The sequence below is a fragment of the Phascolarctos cinereus genome, unplaced genomic scaffold (assembly GCF_003287225.1).
Source record: "Phascolarctos cinereus isolate Bilbo 61053 unplaced genomic scaffold, phaCin_HiC Scaffold_726;HRSCAF=1367, whole genome shotgun sequence".
Taxonomy (NCBI): domain Eukaryota; kingdom Metazoa; phylum Chordata; class Mammalia; order Diprotodontia; family Phascolarctidae; genus Phascolarctos; species Phascolarctos cinereus.
The window spans coordinates 36,075,461-36,093,708 of record NW_027556098.1 but is presented as its reverse complement, the minus strand read 5'-3'; the positions used below and the strand labels follow the sequence as shown (position 1 = coordinate 36,093,708).

At 35.6% G+C, this 18,248-nt stretch overlaps 1 protein-coding gene and 1 pseudogene across 2 annotated transcripts in view; both read left to right on the top strand.

Moving 5' to 3' along the window:
• The window catches only part of LONRF2 (LON peptidase N-terminal domain and ring finger 2), an 89,399-nt gene that overhangs the window by 61,887 nt on the left and 9,264 nt on the right, over positions 1 to 18,248 (top strand). For both annotated transcript variants that reach the window (XM_078146380.1, XM_020992856.2), the window contains 6 exons: positions 11 to 110; positions 684 to 798; positions 5,505 to 5,626; positions 6,943 to 7,101; positions 15,248 to 15,410; positions 17,552 to 17,701. In XM_078146380.1, the coding sequence (XP_078002506.1) occupies positions 11 to 110; positions 684 to 798; positions 5,505 to 5,626; positions 6,943 to 7,101; positions 15,248 to 15,410; positions 17,552 to 17,701 (809 nt within the window). The remainder of the gene's footprint in view (positions 1 to 10; positions 111 to 683; positions 799 to 5,504; positions 5,627 to 6,942; positions 7,102 to 15,247; positions 15,411 to 17,551; positions 17,702 to 18,248) is intronic.
• On the top strand, positions 9,819 to 12,300 carry LOC110212772 (phosphatidylinositol transfer protein beta isoform pseudogene; annotated as a pseudogene).

Sequence of the window (18,248 nt, the reverse complement as noted above, 5' to 3'; positions counted from 1 at the left end):
TTTGTCTTAGATGGAGAGAACTTGCCTCAAATTATTCCAAGTACTAAAGTGGGAGAGAGTCCAGTAATCTTTGTAGATGCATCAGACTTTGAATGTTCTCTTTGTATGAGGTATGGTATAATGGAACTATAGAAATGAAAAATAAAACATAATCTTGTTAAATTTTGTGCCTAAAAGGAAATAGATTTTATTCTGTAGTACAAGGCTTCTTTATCTGGGGTTCATGAATTTGTGGGGGGGTTTTAATAACTATGTTTCAATACAATTAGATTTGTTTGTATTTTTTTGTAATTGTATGATTTTGTTTTATTTTTATATTACTTTTATTATTTATTTTATTTAAAACCATTATTCTGAAAAAAGGTCCATAGTCTTCACCATACCTCTGGGGTGGGGGTGGTCTATGACACAAAAAGGCTAAAAACCCTAGCTATAGTAGGTGATTACAAATTATGAACTACTTCATAAAATTTTATAATAATTAGTAAATTTTGGGAAAATATTTCTCTAGTCTCCTTTCAATAGGAAGATAAAATAAAAATGAAATTGCTGCTGCAACAGAAATGTAAAAACAAATAGTAATTAAAGTTAATGTGAATAGAAGTTAAGTTGTGAAGTCTTTTCTGAATATTTTCATGTTTTTGTTGAGAATAATACAGATTTTGTTTTCTCCCTTTTATCAGGTTATTCTATGAGCCTGTTACCACACCATGTGGACATACTTTCTGCCTAAAATGTCTTGAGCGCTGCCTTGACCATACGCCAGATTGTCCATTGTGCAAAGAGAAGCTTTCTGAAGTAAGCATCTTTATACAATAGGGCATGCTGTGTTTCTCTCTGGTAGATAATTTCTTCCACACATAGGTAAAAGGTGTGAAGTTTCTCACCACCTCTTGACCTTGTCACTTTTCAATGGGCATGTCTATTTTTTTCTCTCTGACTTTTTTCTCTTTAATTGCACACCCATAATTTGAGTGAACACATAATTTATTTTTAGTGTCAAATAATTTAAAGGTACAAAGGACATATACTTGACAAAACAGGTTCAAGTCTCAAATATATGTAGCGTGTAATCACATCATTTAGTTTGGAACCAAAACCATTAAAACCTAGGTTTCCTTGGGAAATCAGATGCTTCCTTATCCTTATTTATAGTGATTTTTTGTATCTTGTGGAAATAAATGTAATAACGTAGAAATGTACCTCTAACTCAGTAATTTATTCTTTTGATTTAAAATATAGATTCAAATTAGATAAACTTCACTTAGACAAAAAGTAAGGAGGCCTGAGCCCCAGGCCCAGCTTTTTCATTAACTTAGGGTTTGATCTTGAACAAGTCACAACCAGTCAGGATTTGGTTTCTTCCTCTATATCATAGGAATATACCCCATTTTACCATACCATTGATTAAATTAGACACTTGATATAAAAGCACTTTGAAAAGTTAAAGTACTAAGCAAATGTAAGTTACTAACAGTAATTCTTTATGCAAAATGTAGTGTTCCACTTAAATGAATTTCCTATGAGGTTGCGATCAATGCCAAAACATTTTTATTTTAACCATTTTTTGCTGGAAATAATCTATAATACACATTTCTGTGCTTTCTAAAACCGTATGCTGAACACTTTAATTGAACACTTATCCATTATACATATCTGCCACTGTAAAGTAATGTAGTTAGTGGGGATTTGGGGGTACATAGGATTCTCTGTCCCTACATCAAGTGGCCTGGGGTTTTGTGCTTTTATGTTGATAATTATTCTATATCCTCCCTTGGCTGTCAACTATCACTTTTGTTATAAGAATGAGCCTGCTTGTAATGTGCTGTTTTGTTGTATGTACCCTTATCTGCTATGGAAGGATGTAGATTTTTGTGGCAGGTATTTGTGTCTGTGCCTCTTTTGTTTCTAGGCTCATAGCAGTGTTACAAATGACACTAGACACTAGGGTTTCTAGAAGTCAGCTTCACAGAAGTGGGGCATTTTGTATTTATATTGTCAGATGTGATAGGAAATGAAGTCTTTTGAGTCATAGAAAGGTATCATATATGCCATATGTGAGCTACCAATTTTTTTAAGAATTTAAAAATAATAAAATACATAAGCACATAAGTAATATATTACTACTTTTTTGATAATACAATAATTTTTATGCAGTATTGTGACCTGTCATTTTATATCTGGCCTTTCCTACTGAGATTTATAAAACTCCTTAGGAAAAAGTTAAAATATGTGGACAAAGACTTTAAGAGTAACAGTGAAACTGGGGCTGGCCTCCTGGAAAGTTACTAGAGTGTTACACAAGATTGAGTCCAGAAATATGCCCCCCCCCAAAAAAAACCTCACTTAACCTAGCTACTCTAGTTTGTGTGCTGAGCTAAGTCTAAGTAAACAAAAATGTTTGGCATTGAGTATAGCATTTCAGTCTTGCCCTGAAAATATATAACTTGACATATGGAAGAATTTTGTTGAAAATAAATATCATCACATCATATTCCCACATATGGAACTTGTTCAATACTTAGGACCAAGATGTGCCATTTTGTTACTATAGAAATAGAGAAGATCTGGGTTCATATTCAGGGGAAGATAATGGAGCTAAAAAAGCCACTCCTTTTTCAGTGAGAAACATCAAATGGTCCCAAGCACGAAAGAGTTCTTGGAAGAACTCATAAAATACTTTATAAATCAAATAAGAGAGAGCAAGGAAAAAACTAGAAAAAATAATAGCAATCTAAGAAAATCAAGAAAATTATGAAAAGAAAGTCAACCAACTGGAAATAGAGAATCAAAAAACTTAGGTAAGAAAATAATTCCTTGAAAAGTAGAATTGGGCAAAGGGAAGGTAATGATAATTCTAAGACACCAAGAAATCATAATATAAAATCAAAAGAATGAAAACATAGAAAGTGGGACATCTCAACCAATCTGGAGAACAGATGGAATAGAAAAATATAAGAATAGTCTGACTACCTGAAAATTACAATTAAATAAAGAATCTTGATACGAAATTACAAGGAAATTTCCCTGAAAATTCTAGAACAGGAAGGCAAAGTAGAATTAGAAAAAAATCCACTGATCACCACCTGAAAGAGATCCCAGGAGGAAGACTTACAGGAATATCATAGCCAAGTTTCAAAGCTCCCAGGTTAAGGAGAAAATATTGGAAGCAACAACAAAAAAACCATTTAAATATCATGGAGCTGCAAAAAGGATTACACAAGATCTAGCAACAGCTACATTGAAGGACCATAGGTATTAGAATACTATATTCCATAAAGCAAAAGAGCTGGGGTTATGACTAAGGGTAACTTAGCCCACAAAGTTAAGTATCATTCTGAATGGGAGAAAAAAACATTTAATGAACTCAAAGACTTTCAGGTTTTTGTGACAAAAACCCCAGAACTTAAGGGGAAATTTGACATGTAACATCCAGGAGAAATATAAGGTAAAGACTGATTATAAAGGACGCAAAAGGTCAAGTTGTTTACTTGTATATGTGAAAATATTAGCAGTACTCTTATGATTGTCATCATTATTTGGGTAGTTTGAAAGAAAGGCATGAGTTGAGCATGATGGGGTAATTCTAAAAAAATAAAAATGTGTAGAGAGAGAAATAAGGGATAAGAGGAAAAATTGATACAGAAGAAGCTAGTAGTAAGGAAAGTAGATAGTGCTGGAACCTTACTCTCATCAAGAATGTGTTAAAGAGGAAACACACGTGTGTGTGTGTGTGTGTGTGTGTGTGTGTGTGTGTGTGTGTGTGTGTAAAAATCTTCGAAATTCAGAAAGAAATAAGAGGGCAAGGGGAGAGGATGAGGGAGGGACTCTTGGAGAGGTGGGTAGGTGAAGGAAGAGGGGTCCAGGGAGCAGATAGAAGCAAAGCATAGAAGTGAGGAGGGATTAGGTAAATAGGGTGAGAAGGATAGTAAGGAAGAAAATACACAACAAGTAATTGTAGCTTAGAATGTGAATGGGACGAATTTACCCATAAAATGGAAATGGATAGCATGTCAAAAATTTGAATTCAACAATATGTTGCTTTCAGGAAATATTATAAAAATGAGAGATACACACAAAGATAAAAATTTAAAAAGGGCAGAAGTATAATTAACATAAAAAAAGCAGGGATAGTAATCATGATCTCAGACAAAATTAAAGTTAAAATAGATTTAATCAAAAGTGAAAAATAGAGAAACTACATTATATATCAGCAATATATTCAGTATTGTTTTAGACCATTTGAAATAATTAATATAAAATACCTGACTGTATACTGCCAAAACAGACACAAGTACTATATAAACATAAAACACTTTTTATACAAATAAACACGGATCTAAATAATTGAAATACTATTTATTGTTCGTGGGTAGGTGAAGCCAGTATAATTTTTTTTCAATATAATTTCTAAAATGACAATTTTACCTAATAATCTATTTATTCAATGTCATCCCAATTAAATTACTAAAAAATATTTTACTGTATTAGAAAAAATAATAAAATTCAGTTGGAAGAACAAAAGGTCAGGAACTTTAGAGAAACCAGGGGAAAAAGATATGAAAGAAGTAGAGTCAGCGGTATCAGACCTTATACTATGTTATGAGGTGAGAGCATTGTTGAAGTATAAAAAGAATAATTTTGATTATTTTAAAGTTAAGTTTTCTTATGTAAATAAAACCTATATAGACAGGAATAGAAGAAGTATAGAAAATTGGGGGGAAAAATCTTTCATAGACAGTCTCTCAGGATGTGATTGGATTGGAATATTGCTGTGGTGTAGGAAATGATCAGCTGGTTGAATTAGAAAAACATGGAAAGACTTGGACTTATGAAGGAAGATGCCATCCCCCTTCAGAGAAATAGATGATAGAAGGAAATAAGCACAGTATGGTCTTACACATGTGTATATATGTTTATAGATAACTCGTGTGTGTATCCATGCTTAATTGTAGCCTTCTATAGGGTTGTGGGTGCAGAGATAGGAAAAATTAAAGTAAAAAGTACACAGGAGAGAACAAAAGAAAATCAGCAAGGAAACAGAAAAGCTGGGCAGCTTTGAAAACAATATGTTGTATTTATATGTAGATTTTCTGGAGAGGGAAATTTATTGTTTTATTTTGAGTCCTCTCTTATGATCTACTGTGTACATGGCAGTTTTTTTTCTTTCCTCATTTTGTATTTGTTTAAAATTTAAAAAAAATTTACAAATAAAACAAATTATAACAAATACTGTTTTCCATACCAGTTAATGCATCTATGTAAAGACAGAGAAATTTTGAAACAACTTTATATATTTGTAAGCTACTGGATATTTCTTTTTTTCTGTAGTGTCCTGCACTGCCCTATGAGTTTTTAGTGCTTTTGTTCTGTAGCTCTTTTTTGTACCTTAAGACTGAGAAACAGGAGTTTTATAGTCAAAATTAATTGCTGTGTTGATTTTATTTAATTTCTTTAAATTTGCTATATGTCAATATGATTATTGCTGTAACATTTTATTTCAGTTTTTGGCAAGCAGAAGTTATAAAAAAACCACATTGACTGAAGAATTAATACTTCGCTATTTACCAGAAGAATTATCCGACAGAAAGAAAGTTTATGATGATGAAATGAAGGAGTTATCAAAGTAAGTGCTGTGCATGTGTTACATCTTATTGAGATGACAGAAAATACATTTTTGTTAATCTCATAATCTCACAAAAATATTTTTAAATGTAGCAAAGAAAATGAGATTCTAAATTGGAGACTTAGTTATAAATCTGGTAAAGCAGATTTGTTTGTGTTATAATTGGGTATGGAAGAACTCTGATTTTGGTTTACTTTTAATATAAGGTGTTATTGCTTCTGAAATCTCAGAACCTTTCCATTCTTTCTTAGTACTACTGTAAACTACTACATAATAGTACTTAAGTCATTATGGAAATCTTATCCTAGTTGTATCCTCAAACTTCTCAGGTAAACTAATACGACAGTTCATGATTTATATAGCCAGGAAATTGTTCCTCTTCACCATTAAATAAAATGGAATATGGTGAAAGGCCCAGATGAACAGAGGACCTCAATGTTCACTAAGCCTTAAGATTTTGGCCTTGCTCACTGAATCAACCATGAAGTTGTCAGTATTTTTAAAAATTCTGTGTTATTTCAATTACCAGCATGTACACACATTTTAATATGTAAAAAATAAAAGAAACTGAACTGATAGGGTTTTTTTAAGTGTTTATCAATTAACAAGGTAGTAACACCATTACATTACATTTATGTTCCCTTGTGAACTTTGTTTTATTCTGCATATTTTAAAATGTTTTACTGATGCTTTTTTCTTTTTAAACATTTTAATTTTTCTTACTATCAACGCATGCAAAATCACCCCCCCATAGAATCCTTCCCTTACAGCCTACAAATGCAGCCAAGCAATATAAATTAATAACATTAGCTATAGCCAAAAACACATATTTCATCACCATTTTACCAAGAGTGAGAGGCAGACTTGATCATCAGTTTTCTGAAGTTGTAAATGATTACTGCTTTGATCAAATTTCAGAAGTCCTTAAAAGTTATTTTGTTTTACATTATGGTAGTCATCTTGTAATTTGTTGTCTTGGTGCTATTTCATCACATCACATCATTTCATATTAGTCTTTTCAGATTTCTCTGGTCTGCCATATTTATAATTTCTTAAGGCACAATACTATTCCATTTTCTTCATATCACCCCAGTTTGTTCAGATGTCCATTGTGGAGATATATTTTATTTCCAGTTCTTTACTGCAACAAAAACATGTACTGTCTGAAGCCAGGTTTCATTATTTAAACGAGAGACAGAGAGAGAGAGTTCTAGCTTTTTTTGTATCTGCCTTATATACTGCCAGTTATTCTCACCTGTTCTGAGTAGTTGAGCTTAGGAAGTGTAAATAAGTTAAAATTTTTCATTGTTTTACAGTTTGACTAAAGATGTTCCCATCTTTGTGTGCACCATGGCCTTTCCTACAATCCCTTGTCCACTACACGTCTTTGAACCTCGATATAGGCTTATGATAAGAAGATGCATGGAAACTGGCACCAAACGGTTTGGCATGTGTTTAGCTGATGAGCTTAAAGGGTAAGAAATTAGATATTAAGATTTTAAAAGGCCCTAAAAATGAAATGCATAATCTGACATTTTTCTTAAGAAATAGTTTCATCCTTTGAGTTCTATTGCTCTATATTTGCAAATGCAGTCAATCATTAGTCTTTCATTTTACGTGTTATCTTATTTTGTGTGATATTATTTGAGTCTGAGACAAAGTGAGGAGAACAAGAAGTTGAAGGTGAGGTAAGGTGATGGGGATTTGAGGGAGCTAATGATATACTTATCTACTTTTAAATATCACCATGGTGAAACTTAGCTTTTCGCATTGAATCCCACTGATATCCACTGAAGTTTTATTGTCTAGAAAGTTTTTTCCCTAAGCATATTATTAAGAGAGAGAGGAATAAAACTGATAAAAAAAAATCTGAGTAGATATAGGAGTACGAATTGTGGGATAGATTAATTGTGTTTGATATACCTAATAGCCAAAAATAGTCATATGTTTATTAAATCACTAGGACTTATTTTCAATTTTAGGATTTGTCATTTAGAGACATATTTATGTCAGAAGGAATTTTTGTCTCTTAGAATGTTTGCTTTGGTACTGAAGGATTAATTTAACCTCCCCGAGATAAAATTAAAATTTAATATAATTTATCAGACTTGTTTTATAAAGTACAAAGGCATCATTCTGTTGCCACAAGGCCCAATGACATCTAAAGTAACCAATGACATTAGACAGGAGATTTTGCTTTTATGAATTGATGTTACTTTTAAATTGTTCTTCCCGAGGCAGCTAGGTGGCACAGTGGATAGAGTAATGGCCCTGGATTCAGGAGGACCTGAGTTCAAATCCAGCCTCAGACACATAACACTAGCTGAGTTACCTTGGGCATGTCACTTAACCCCATTGCCTAACCAAAAACAAACAAACAAAACAAAAACAATAAATTGTTCCCCCCTCCCCAATAGATTGGCCAAGAAGTCATAGACTCCTAGACTGTTAGAACTGGAAATGACCTTAGTGATTGATGTATAACGGAAAGAGCATTACCTTTGGAGCAGAAGACCCAGGTTCATCTACTGCCTTTGCCCCCATCTCCCAATATAACTTGACAAATTACCAAACCTCTCTGGAATTGTTTTCTCATCTGTAAAATGAGGGGGGTTGCATGAGATGACCTCTGAAGCCCCTTTCAGCTCTGTGCACATCCTGTCTAGCCAATAACCAGAACACTAGGCCTGCTGTCTGTCCTGACCAGTAGGTACACTTTCCTTTCTGATTCTTCTCTGGCTCTGGAAGCAGTAAATTAATCAAGGGCATGGCAGCAGCTGCCCTTGGTCAGTACTCCTAATCCCACCTTCCTGCCTTAAGGGGCCTCTGCTGACCCATTAAATATCAGCTGCTCACAGGTGTGTGAGCCCATTAAGTACTAGCTCCTCGTAGGTCAGGTATTTCTCCCTTTGGTGTGTGTATCTCAGGGCCTAGCACTATACTTGCTTATCCTCTTAGCTGGTTGGACTGTGCCATCTCATAAATGAGAAGGTTTTACTCTCTGGTAGGCACTTGCCTCAGCCACTCCATGCCTCCCTGTCATAATTTACCAGATGGGACCACTAAGGGGCTTTGTGTCGCTTTCCCTTCACATCCTCCTACAGGTATTTATTTTTGATAGAATCTTCCCTTAAAGGCTTTCTTGAGAGAGCGGCCAAGAAAAGATGGTGGCAGTTAGTAACTGGATTCCATTTGAATTCCCTAATATAGACATGGTCACTAATAACCTTCCTCAGAGACTCTAAAGCTCCTGTTTTTTCTTGTTCCACGAAGTGAGTCACACTATGGAATCTCTTAGGCAACTGACTACCTTCTCCTTCCCCTCCTCGGGTCTCTCGGAAGTCAGGAAGAAAGTGAAAGGGTCTTCCATGGTGAAATGCTGTACGTCAGTCATACTCAATACCAATAGCCCTATCCCTTCTTTCTACAGTGCCACCACACAAATATACCCATGTCTTGCTTAGCTCCTCCAAACCAAGAAGGCTCCTGTCACCACCACTACGAGTTTTTTAGTTTCTTCTAGGACTAGTTAGACTACATCAACTGTGATAGCTACCAAAGAAGATCCAGATAGCTGGAGATTCAGCTTTAGTTTCTGTTGTGTCTACCAGATTCTTCTGATCACATATAATGTTTTATATGAACAAGATGTCCAGATTTCTTACTAAGTGAAACCTAGGAAATTTTCTTAGTCTATAGTTAGCAGAAATAAGGATTGCTTAGAGTTAATGGTATTAAAATGTTAAGCCTAGAAGTGATCATAAACATGTCTTGTCTAGCTCAGGGCCTCTTGGCAGCATTTGTTGGTGTTGTGTGGCCTGAGGGCATGCACAGTGCAAAGTGTGTGTGCTTTGTGTTCAGAACCAAGGCTTCAGTGAAGGTGTGCAATGCGACATGGGCAAGCGCTGCCAGAAACACCTCAGATTAATTTTTGGTCATTATGCATTTAGAAACCTATCATTGTTGCCAGATTTTTCAGTCACAACTCATAGTTTAAGAAGTCCTAGGTCTAGCTCACAAATTTTATAAATGAGGAAATTTAAGCCACAAAGATTAAGTGATTCCCCAAAGCCACACTGATGATTAAGTTACAAAGTCTGTACTGCATTATATTGCTTATCTCCTGAATCTTTGTGCTCTTATCAGTCTACTAGCATAGTTTACTGCATGCCCAGCACTGTGCTAGGTGCTGGGAATAGAAATACTAATAGAAAGATAGTCCTTGCCCTTAAGAACCTTACATTCTAATAGGGAAAGATAACACATTAATGGAAGCTAAAAAGTTGGGGAACAGGGCAGTGCCTCATGTCAGGCATAGTGGAGAAAGTGCTGAAAGAAACCTGAAGAGGAAGGAGACATGGCTGGCCTGGGCACCCTCCTCAAATGGAGCGTGTGGGAGTAGCTACCCAATCAGAGAGGGGGGCCACAGGGGTGGGTGCTTCCAGTATATGCATTACATGAGAGACATCAGGGTGATGAGCTTTGGGCTGGGGTCTAGTAGAGGATGTCTTAGGTTCACATTTTCTTTGTTGCTTCCCACCCTCACCCCCATCATCTACACTCTATGTTATCACCATTTTGTACAAGTTGCTTAGATATTCCCACAAATGTTCATGGATAGATGCAGAATGGAGGGGAAAAAACCCATGTATGTATGTTTGTATACATTATAAACACACTTTTAACACAGTGGGACTAAAGTTATTTCAAGAAAATGTCATGACTTTTAAGTTGGCCTAGGGTAGCACTGGGAATAACACTGAATTTGGAGGGCACAGGACCTAAGTTTGAACCCAAACTCTGCTGTTTACTGCCCATATGTGACCTTGTGCAACTCACTTAGCCTTCTGGGCCTTACTCTCCTCTTCCATAAAATGAGGGAGTGGAGCATGTTGACTTTTCGCTTGTCCCAAATCTGTGAAAATAGGATCTTTTAAGTGGACTGTATTAATCTGAAATTGATTTCTGTACTATATCGCCAGTCTAAAATTGAAACCAGCCCTTTTTCATGTTGGCATGTAGTCTGACACTTGAGTTTGGTCAAATTGATTGAGCAAAGGGATGAAATACTATTTTTATATAGTTCACTGACCCACAGGCATTAATTTCATTAAAAAATTATTGAAAGTACATACATACACACACAAAAACATTTTAGCTTATTTTCTTAAAAGAAATATGCATATTTAATACCTTGTATGTACAGTTTGTCTATAATGATGCTAATTAAGGAATTCTGTTTGGCTTTACTATGGTCAGTTCAAGAATATCAGGGCGGACAACTTTACTCTGCCAGAAGCTAGTTAGAATGAAACAGGAGGTAGAGAAGGATTGAAATCTTAATGCATAACCCTATGAAAAGGATGGAGAGAAGAGACAGTATACAAACAAAATTTACTCAAGATTCTTTGGCAGTTCATGAAAAAGCCTGGAATGCATATCCCTGCTGTTGAACAATTGTGATGAATGACTGTATGAAATATGAATTCTCCATTAAAATTGAAACTTTGCCCAAACCAGATTTAGGAGCTTTAAAAAATGTACATAAAAATCCTAATGTTTGGAAGACAGTTGAAATTTTCCTATCAATGTAACATTGTAGGCTGAAGTAAGTAGAATGCACAGATTACAAGCCTGATGAAGACTCAGCATCATTCCAGTCAGTCAAGATCTAGAAAGGATCTCTGCGACTTAGCTGGAAAAAAGAGCTGGCAAACAATCAAGACTGTCCCCCAGATGTGTATTTACAAGCTCAGATTCACCTAGTGGAGACTATAATAAAGGAGGAAACTTTGTTCAAGAACAAGAAAAAGAACAGATGTTCACAGACTTTTTCTGCCAACTCTTTAGATGTATTGACAAGTAGATTAACCTGACTATGGAAGATGAAACCCAGAGAGAACTAGAAGCTGTGCATGGGAAGGAAGAGTTCCATTCAAGATGCATAGGCTGCTGATGTTGGGTCAGCGTCCAAAGGGAGCTGTTTATGTAATAAGATCAAATGAGAGGAACCAATGCTGCCATGACAAATGAAGAGAGATGTGATCAGTGACTAGCAGTGTTGATTTTTACAGAGTTATGCATATGTGTATATATATATATACACACTACTCTCCAAACATATATGTACGTGTGTGTATAATTGTAGCTATATATAAAATGCATGTAGAGCAATAGATACCAACATGCACACTTGTGTTTATATGTACATACATATATGTGCTAAAGGGATTGGTACCTGTTCTCCAGAGTATTTTACTTATCTTCAGCAAAAATGCAAAGGAAAATATTTTCATTATACATACCAGAAGCAGATTTTAAATAATTATTCCCATTAAATTAATACCATTAATGCATGAATTGATTACACTGTAATGCTTTCTAGTGTGTTTTATGAATGTCAAATTATGTGCCAGTATCTACTTTTTTGTTGTTCTCTTAAATTTCTGTTAAAACCTTATATTGCCTCTCCCAAACTCTCAGACTCCCAAAGAAAAAAAAATAATGATAATAATGATGATGGTAATTATATTCTCTTAAAATTTCCGTAGAAGGTTTAGACATTTCAGTGCTTCCTGGCAGATCTTGGCAGTAATAATTTGGCAAGTTGAGTGCATTAATAATCCCAACCACTACTTCAGTTCTGAGGAAAAATAAAAATGAACTATAAAAGAGTTCATCTCTTAAGTTACTTTTAATTCATGTACACTATAAATCCTATGTGTGTCATACTATACTATGCCTTTGTTGTTAAGACAACAGCAACAAACCAATAACCTCTGTTTAGGGAGATTTTTCTGAGCATTTGTGACAGACCATTCTGAACAAGTCTGCTCCTCTTGCCTATACCTATTTCTTTTTGAGAAATTCCATACTCCATTTTAGAAATTTGTACATGCTCCATGCTTCCGTAGTTGAGACTTCCACTAGTCAATCCTTAACATCCTTCTGCCTGTGACATCAGAAGCTAGAAATAAATCTTACTTAGCTTACCCACCTCCCTTCCTATAAATCTCATGCCTCTTGTCAAGGCTGATTTAGTGTGGAGGAGATGAGACCATAGCCATTTGATGATTGAGTAGAAAGAATGATGGAAAGCTCGTAATGCTGGGCCAGCTAAATCCAAGGTCAGCCTCTTAACAGAACTGTTGCTATTCTCCTTCCTCTTCCTCCTTCAGCTGCCTGAAGGCTTTGGTTCCCCTACCCCCAAATTCCCATTCTTCATTATTTCACTTTGAGCCTTAGGTGTGCCTCTTACATCAGCCTCATCACGCTCTCTGTTGCTCATACAGCTACCCCTATTGTAGCACCTCAACTTAGCCTCAGTATAATAAAGCCTATAATTTTACCTATTTCCCTGCCAGACTTGTGGAAAAACTTCCAAAGTCCCTAAACTTCTGGAACAGATTGGAGCAATGTCATTCAACCACATACCAGCCTTTAAATACTAACTTTCTTTAGCTAATGCCCAGCAATCAAAGAATTAGAAGAAATTGGGAAATGGTGAAAGAGTTACCCATTCACTTATTTCAAGGATCTGTAATTTTATCAGTGTGAGTGCTTTTTCCATTGATGCAGATCACAGTGCCTCTGTAACTTAGTAGGTGGTCTTTGAAAAGTATTCTGGCCAAAAACTCATCATCTCTGGCTAATTTGGTGTGATAAGTGTCACTAAACTTAGGCTGATTTTTGAACATATATGCAATCCTTAACCAGGCCTGTCCTTGGCTTTTCTTGTTCAGTAGGACTTAACAGAGTTTAACGTCTACTAGAATGACCCTTGAGAATCCAGGGTGACCTCCACAGCATGATAAGTTTAATTAAGTCAACAAGCATTTATTAAGCTCTGCTATGTGCCAAGGGAAGCTTGGTGGTGTAGTAGATAGAGTACCAGGCTTGAAGTCAGGAAGAACTGAGTTCAACTCCAACTTCAGAGACACTTACTAGCTGTGTGACCTTGGGCAAGTCACTTTATCCTGTTTGCCTCAGTTTCCTCATCTGTAAAATGAGCTGGAAAAGGACATGGCAAACCACTCCAGTATCTTTGTCAAGAAAACCTTAAATGGGGTCACACACAGTTGGAATAGACTGAAACAGCTGAACAACGATGTGCCAAGCATTGTGCTAAGCACTTGGATATAAAGAAAGGCAAAAGATAGTCCTTGCTTTCAAAAAGCTCCCAGTCTAATGGGGAAGACAACATGTAAACAGCTGTTTACAAATAAGATATACACAGGATAAATTAAATGAGACCCCAAAAGATTACTTGAACAGATTTTTTTTTGCCCTTATTTGTAAGGGAATCATGAAGCTGAGTAATCCCAAATGTATTCATTCTGTTAGTGGAACAATGCTTTCATCTGGTTACATTTCATTTAAGAAACGTGAACGTCTTGCTTAGTGTGTGTGGTCAGCAGACTCTGATCTAATAAAAGCTGAGACACAATCTCCTACTGTCTGGCTCTGCAGTTAATTAGTTGTATGATCCCGAGTAAGTCACTTTTACTTCTTTGGCTTGAGTTTCCCTATGTAAAATTTGGTCACCAAACTCCATAACTAAGGTCACATCTAGTTGTAAAATTATATGCTGGTTTCTGTTACCAGTTGCCAAGCAAACTTCCTGGGGTAATTACAAGAGTGGATGATTACTTAGAAGCAGGTCAGAGTAGTAAAATACTGTGCTGAGACTCTATATTGTCCCCTGTGCAAGGAGATCACAGAACTTTGCATCACAAGAATATTCTTTCTGAAAGAATGCTTTTATCTAATAAGGTGCCATTTAGTTTAAAAAAAAAAACAACCAAAGCCTAGACATCTTCCTCAGATCAAACATTGTATATAATCAGAGGATTATGGTAGAGACAGTAGGAATTGAAATAGAATCTCCTGCTGCCTGTCTCTTCTTTGCTAAGCATCACAACTGAGGTAGTCTGACTGGTACCAGAAGAAGAAGAAGAAGAAACCACCAGTGGTGATGACAAGAGGTTATTTGGTTTGGGGGAGCCGAGCAACAGGTAGGTATATTTGTATGTGGCATTGGAGAAAAAAAGGAAAGGGCTAGATGTTTAGAGTATGGTTGAAGTATGCACTGTGGAGGACTCTTTTACTTTTTCCCCACCTTCTCCCAGGAGACCCACATGAACCCAGTAGCATGTGGGAGAAGAATGAAAATATTTTAATTAAATTCAGTACTTTGAGAGAAGAAATGGAGAACAGAGAGGGAAGTTCTCTTACTATATATGGCAGGGACAATAACCAATAGTGTTATGGAGGTACTGCCTTTCCTGCCCTGCTTTTCTGTCTCTAAACATTTATCTTGTTTGAACTGATGGTAAATCTCTACTATTTCACCTTTGAGTCTTCTTACTCTTCACTTTTAACTTTCTAGTAAACATTTTGAGTGCTAATCTCAGGTAAAAGTTTTGCTCTTATATATAGTAGGCATGTATTTCCTAGAGGCATATATGCTCCTAGTCCTACAGTGACATAATTAATTGTTCTCTTCAAGATTCAATAACAAATTGAATTCTTCATAAAAGGCCAGAAAATCACTTGACATCATCCATACTTCCAAATGATATGAATTTTTTTCTATCCACCCTTCCTCAATTATCATTCTAGGTTTGCTGATTTTGGATGCATGTTGGAAATTAGGGATGTCAGATTTTTTCCTGATGGAAGTTCAGTCGTTGATACAGTTGGCATTAGTCGCTTCAGGGTCTTAAGCCATGGTCTGAGAGATGGGTATAATACTGCAAACATTGAATACCTTGAAGATAAAAAGGTAATGTATTATTTAACCTGTACAGGTGTGTGTACTAAACAAAGATTCACACACCGTTTTCCTTTTATAAATGAACTGTTTTGCAGACCTTTTAAATCCTTATTGACATTAACCACTTAATTAAATACTCCATTAAATTATTTAAGCATTGGGTTGTTTTGTCTAACGTCAGTTGGTTCTGTTTACTCTAGGTGAGTAGAAGCTAGTGGAGGAGGTATTTTAAGATAAAACAGCGCACTGCCTCTATGGAATGTATACATTTACAGATTTGCAGTGTGAGATGAGTATAGGTGGTATAGCTTTTTGTTTTGTTTGAAGTATTCTTAATACCTTGAACATCAGATACAGTTGTTTTTAAATATTATTACCAAAACAATTTCCAGTGACAAATACTAAAAGAGTTTTGGATCATCTGCTCCTTATGGAGTGGGGCAGCTAGGTGGCACAGTGGGTAGAGCACTGGGCTTGGAATCAGGAAGACTTATCTTCCTGAGTTCAAATCTGGCCTCAGGCACTTAGTAGCTGTGTGGCCCTGGGCAAGTCACTTAACCCTGTTTGCCTCAGTTTTTCATCTGTAAAATGGGCTGGAAAGGAAATGGCAAACCATTCTAGTATTTTTGCCAAGAAAACCGCAGATGAGGTCATGAAGAGTTGAGTATGGTTAAAACAACTGAAGGACAACCTGCCCTCTATCAATCACTGAGGTATTGAGAGTTCTACATATGCTCCAAGGTTTTGAAGAATACTGGAAATTTAATGGAATTGTTGTACTTCTCTTTTTAGCTCCGCACTGCACTTTTAAATATCTGTTAACTGGTGTTTGGTGTTAAATTTCTTTGGTCCACAATTGGAAATTTTCAGCTGATAGAATTTAACCATCAGAATCTTTGGTCTTGACATTGCAATTGGCTTTAGGTATACATGATAATTATTTGTGGCTCATTCTAATAAAATCACATCCAAGGATACTTTCTTCCACAGAATACTATATAATTAGTAGTAGCAACATCTGGTCTGTTTTTGACTCCAGACTTTTAACTTTGAGGTTGATGAATCAGAACTTTAGGTGGATATAAACATAGTTCAGTTTGGAAGAAGTCAGATCAGGCCTTGCAGATCTCCTCTGCTGTCAGTCTTAGATGTTTGAAGACCTTCAACTTCTGTCTTTTTAGATCAACAGTTCTCAGAGATACTTCTCTCAAAAGATAATTTTAATTAAGATTGAATTTAAATACCCATAGTCTTTAAAAAGTAGGTCTTTTCTTACAATTAAAAAAATACATATCCAGATTGATTGGGGTGGGGGAGGGAGGAGATGGGGATAGGTTATTGCATTACTGAAGGATTCTTCAATTTACAAAATTCCATATAATCAGAAATTGTAAGAATTCAAAGAAACCTTGTAGATAATCTGCTCCAGCCTATTCATTTTATAAATCTGGAATAAAATTTAGAGGGCTTTATGGCCTAGGCCAGAAGTGTAATTAGTGGCAGAGCTGGTAGCTTTCTCCTGACTTTCAGGCTAGCTTCTCTTTCCACTCCAGCATTACTCCTTTAAGTGGGACCTCTTTCAGTCCTTGTAAGACCTGTTGGGTCATTAATTTCTTGAGGAAAGGTTGAGAGACAGAAAAACTCAAAGCTAAAGTTAAAAGTCATTTCCAATTTAACATCAACCAGAATATGGATGTTATCTGGTAAGACCGGAGTAACGAGTCAGAAGTCTGAGGTTTTCATTTTCTGGCTCTGCCACTTATCTAGCTAGACAGGTGACTGTCCTTTTTTGAGCCTCAGCTTCTTCATTTGTTAAATGGGAATAAAAGTACCTGCCCAGTCAACGTCATATTGTTGTGAGGATCAAATGACATCATATGTATGAAAGCTCTTTTACATAATATAAAAGCTGGAAAATTCTATACAAATTTCAAGTGATATTCTTATTCCCTATATCTATGTGATTAGTCATTAGGAAAGACCAGTACTAGTGACATCTCTGTTTAGTGGGTTTTAAGAATGAGTTAAAGATCTTACTTAATTCACTGTATTTTGCATATATTTGTAGATTTTTAGCATAGTACGTGAATTGGTTTTTTAGTCTAGCACATGAATTGATCAAGTTATGTATTCTCTTGTTCATGGATAAGGTGGAGGGACCAGACTATGAAGAACTTGTCCATCTTCATGATTCTGTATATGATCAAGCTGTTTCCTGGTTCACTTCTCTTAAGGAGAACATGAAAGCACAAATTTTAAATCATTTTGGGTCAATGCCAAGCAAGGAATCTGCACCACAGGTATGCTTTCCTTTATTCTTTTGTTGCCATGATCTGTGTTTACATGGTAAGATAAATTTTCCATTGCACAGTTCTGTTGTGTTTGGCAGAAATAACCTATTGACTTTAGTTATGATTGTAACCAACTATGTCACATGTTTTAAAGTTTGGTTAAACATCTAATACAGTGTCTTTTATATTGGACACTGTTACTATTGGAGCAGAAAGTAATATAGAACTTTCCTTTTATTTAAAAGGATTATCCTGATTAAGTTAACCACAGGAACAGCTTCGTTTGTCTCATAAGCACTGTAAGATTTAGAGATTTGATGGCAAGAAACTTTACACCAGCATATCATTGAAATCTAATCATCAATAAAGAGCAAATCCCTTTTTGTGTATTGTATATAACAGTACCTTATATATCACAGGCTCTAAATAAGTATTTGTTGAGTGAATGATGAGATTCTAAAATCTTGTAACTGTTCTTATTAAATTAGAATATTTGTTTTCCTTCTGTAATAATGTCATTCTATTATTATGAGTCAGTGTTGACTTCCCTCGGTAT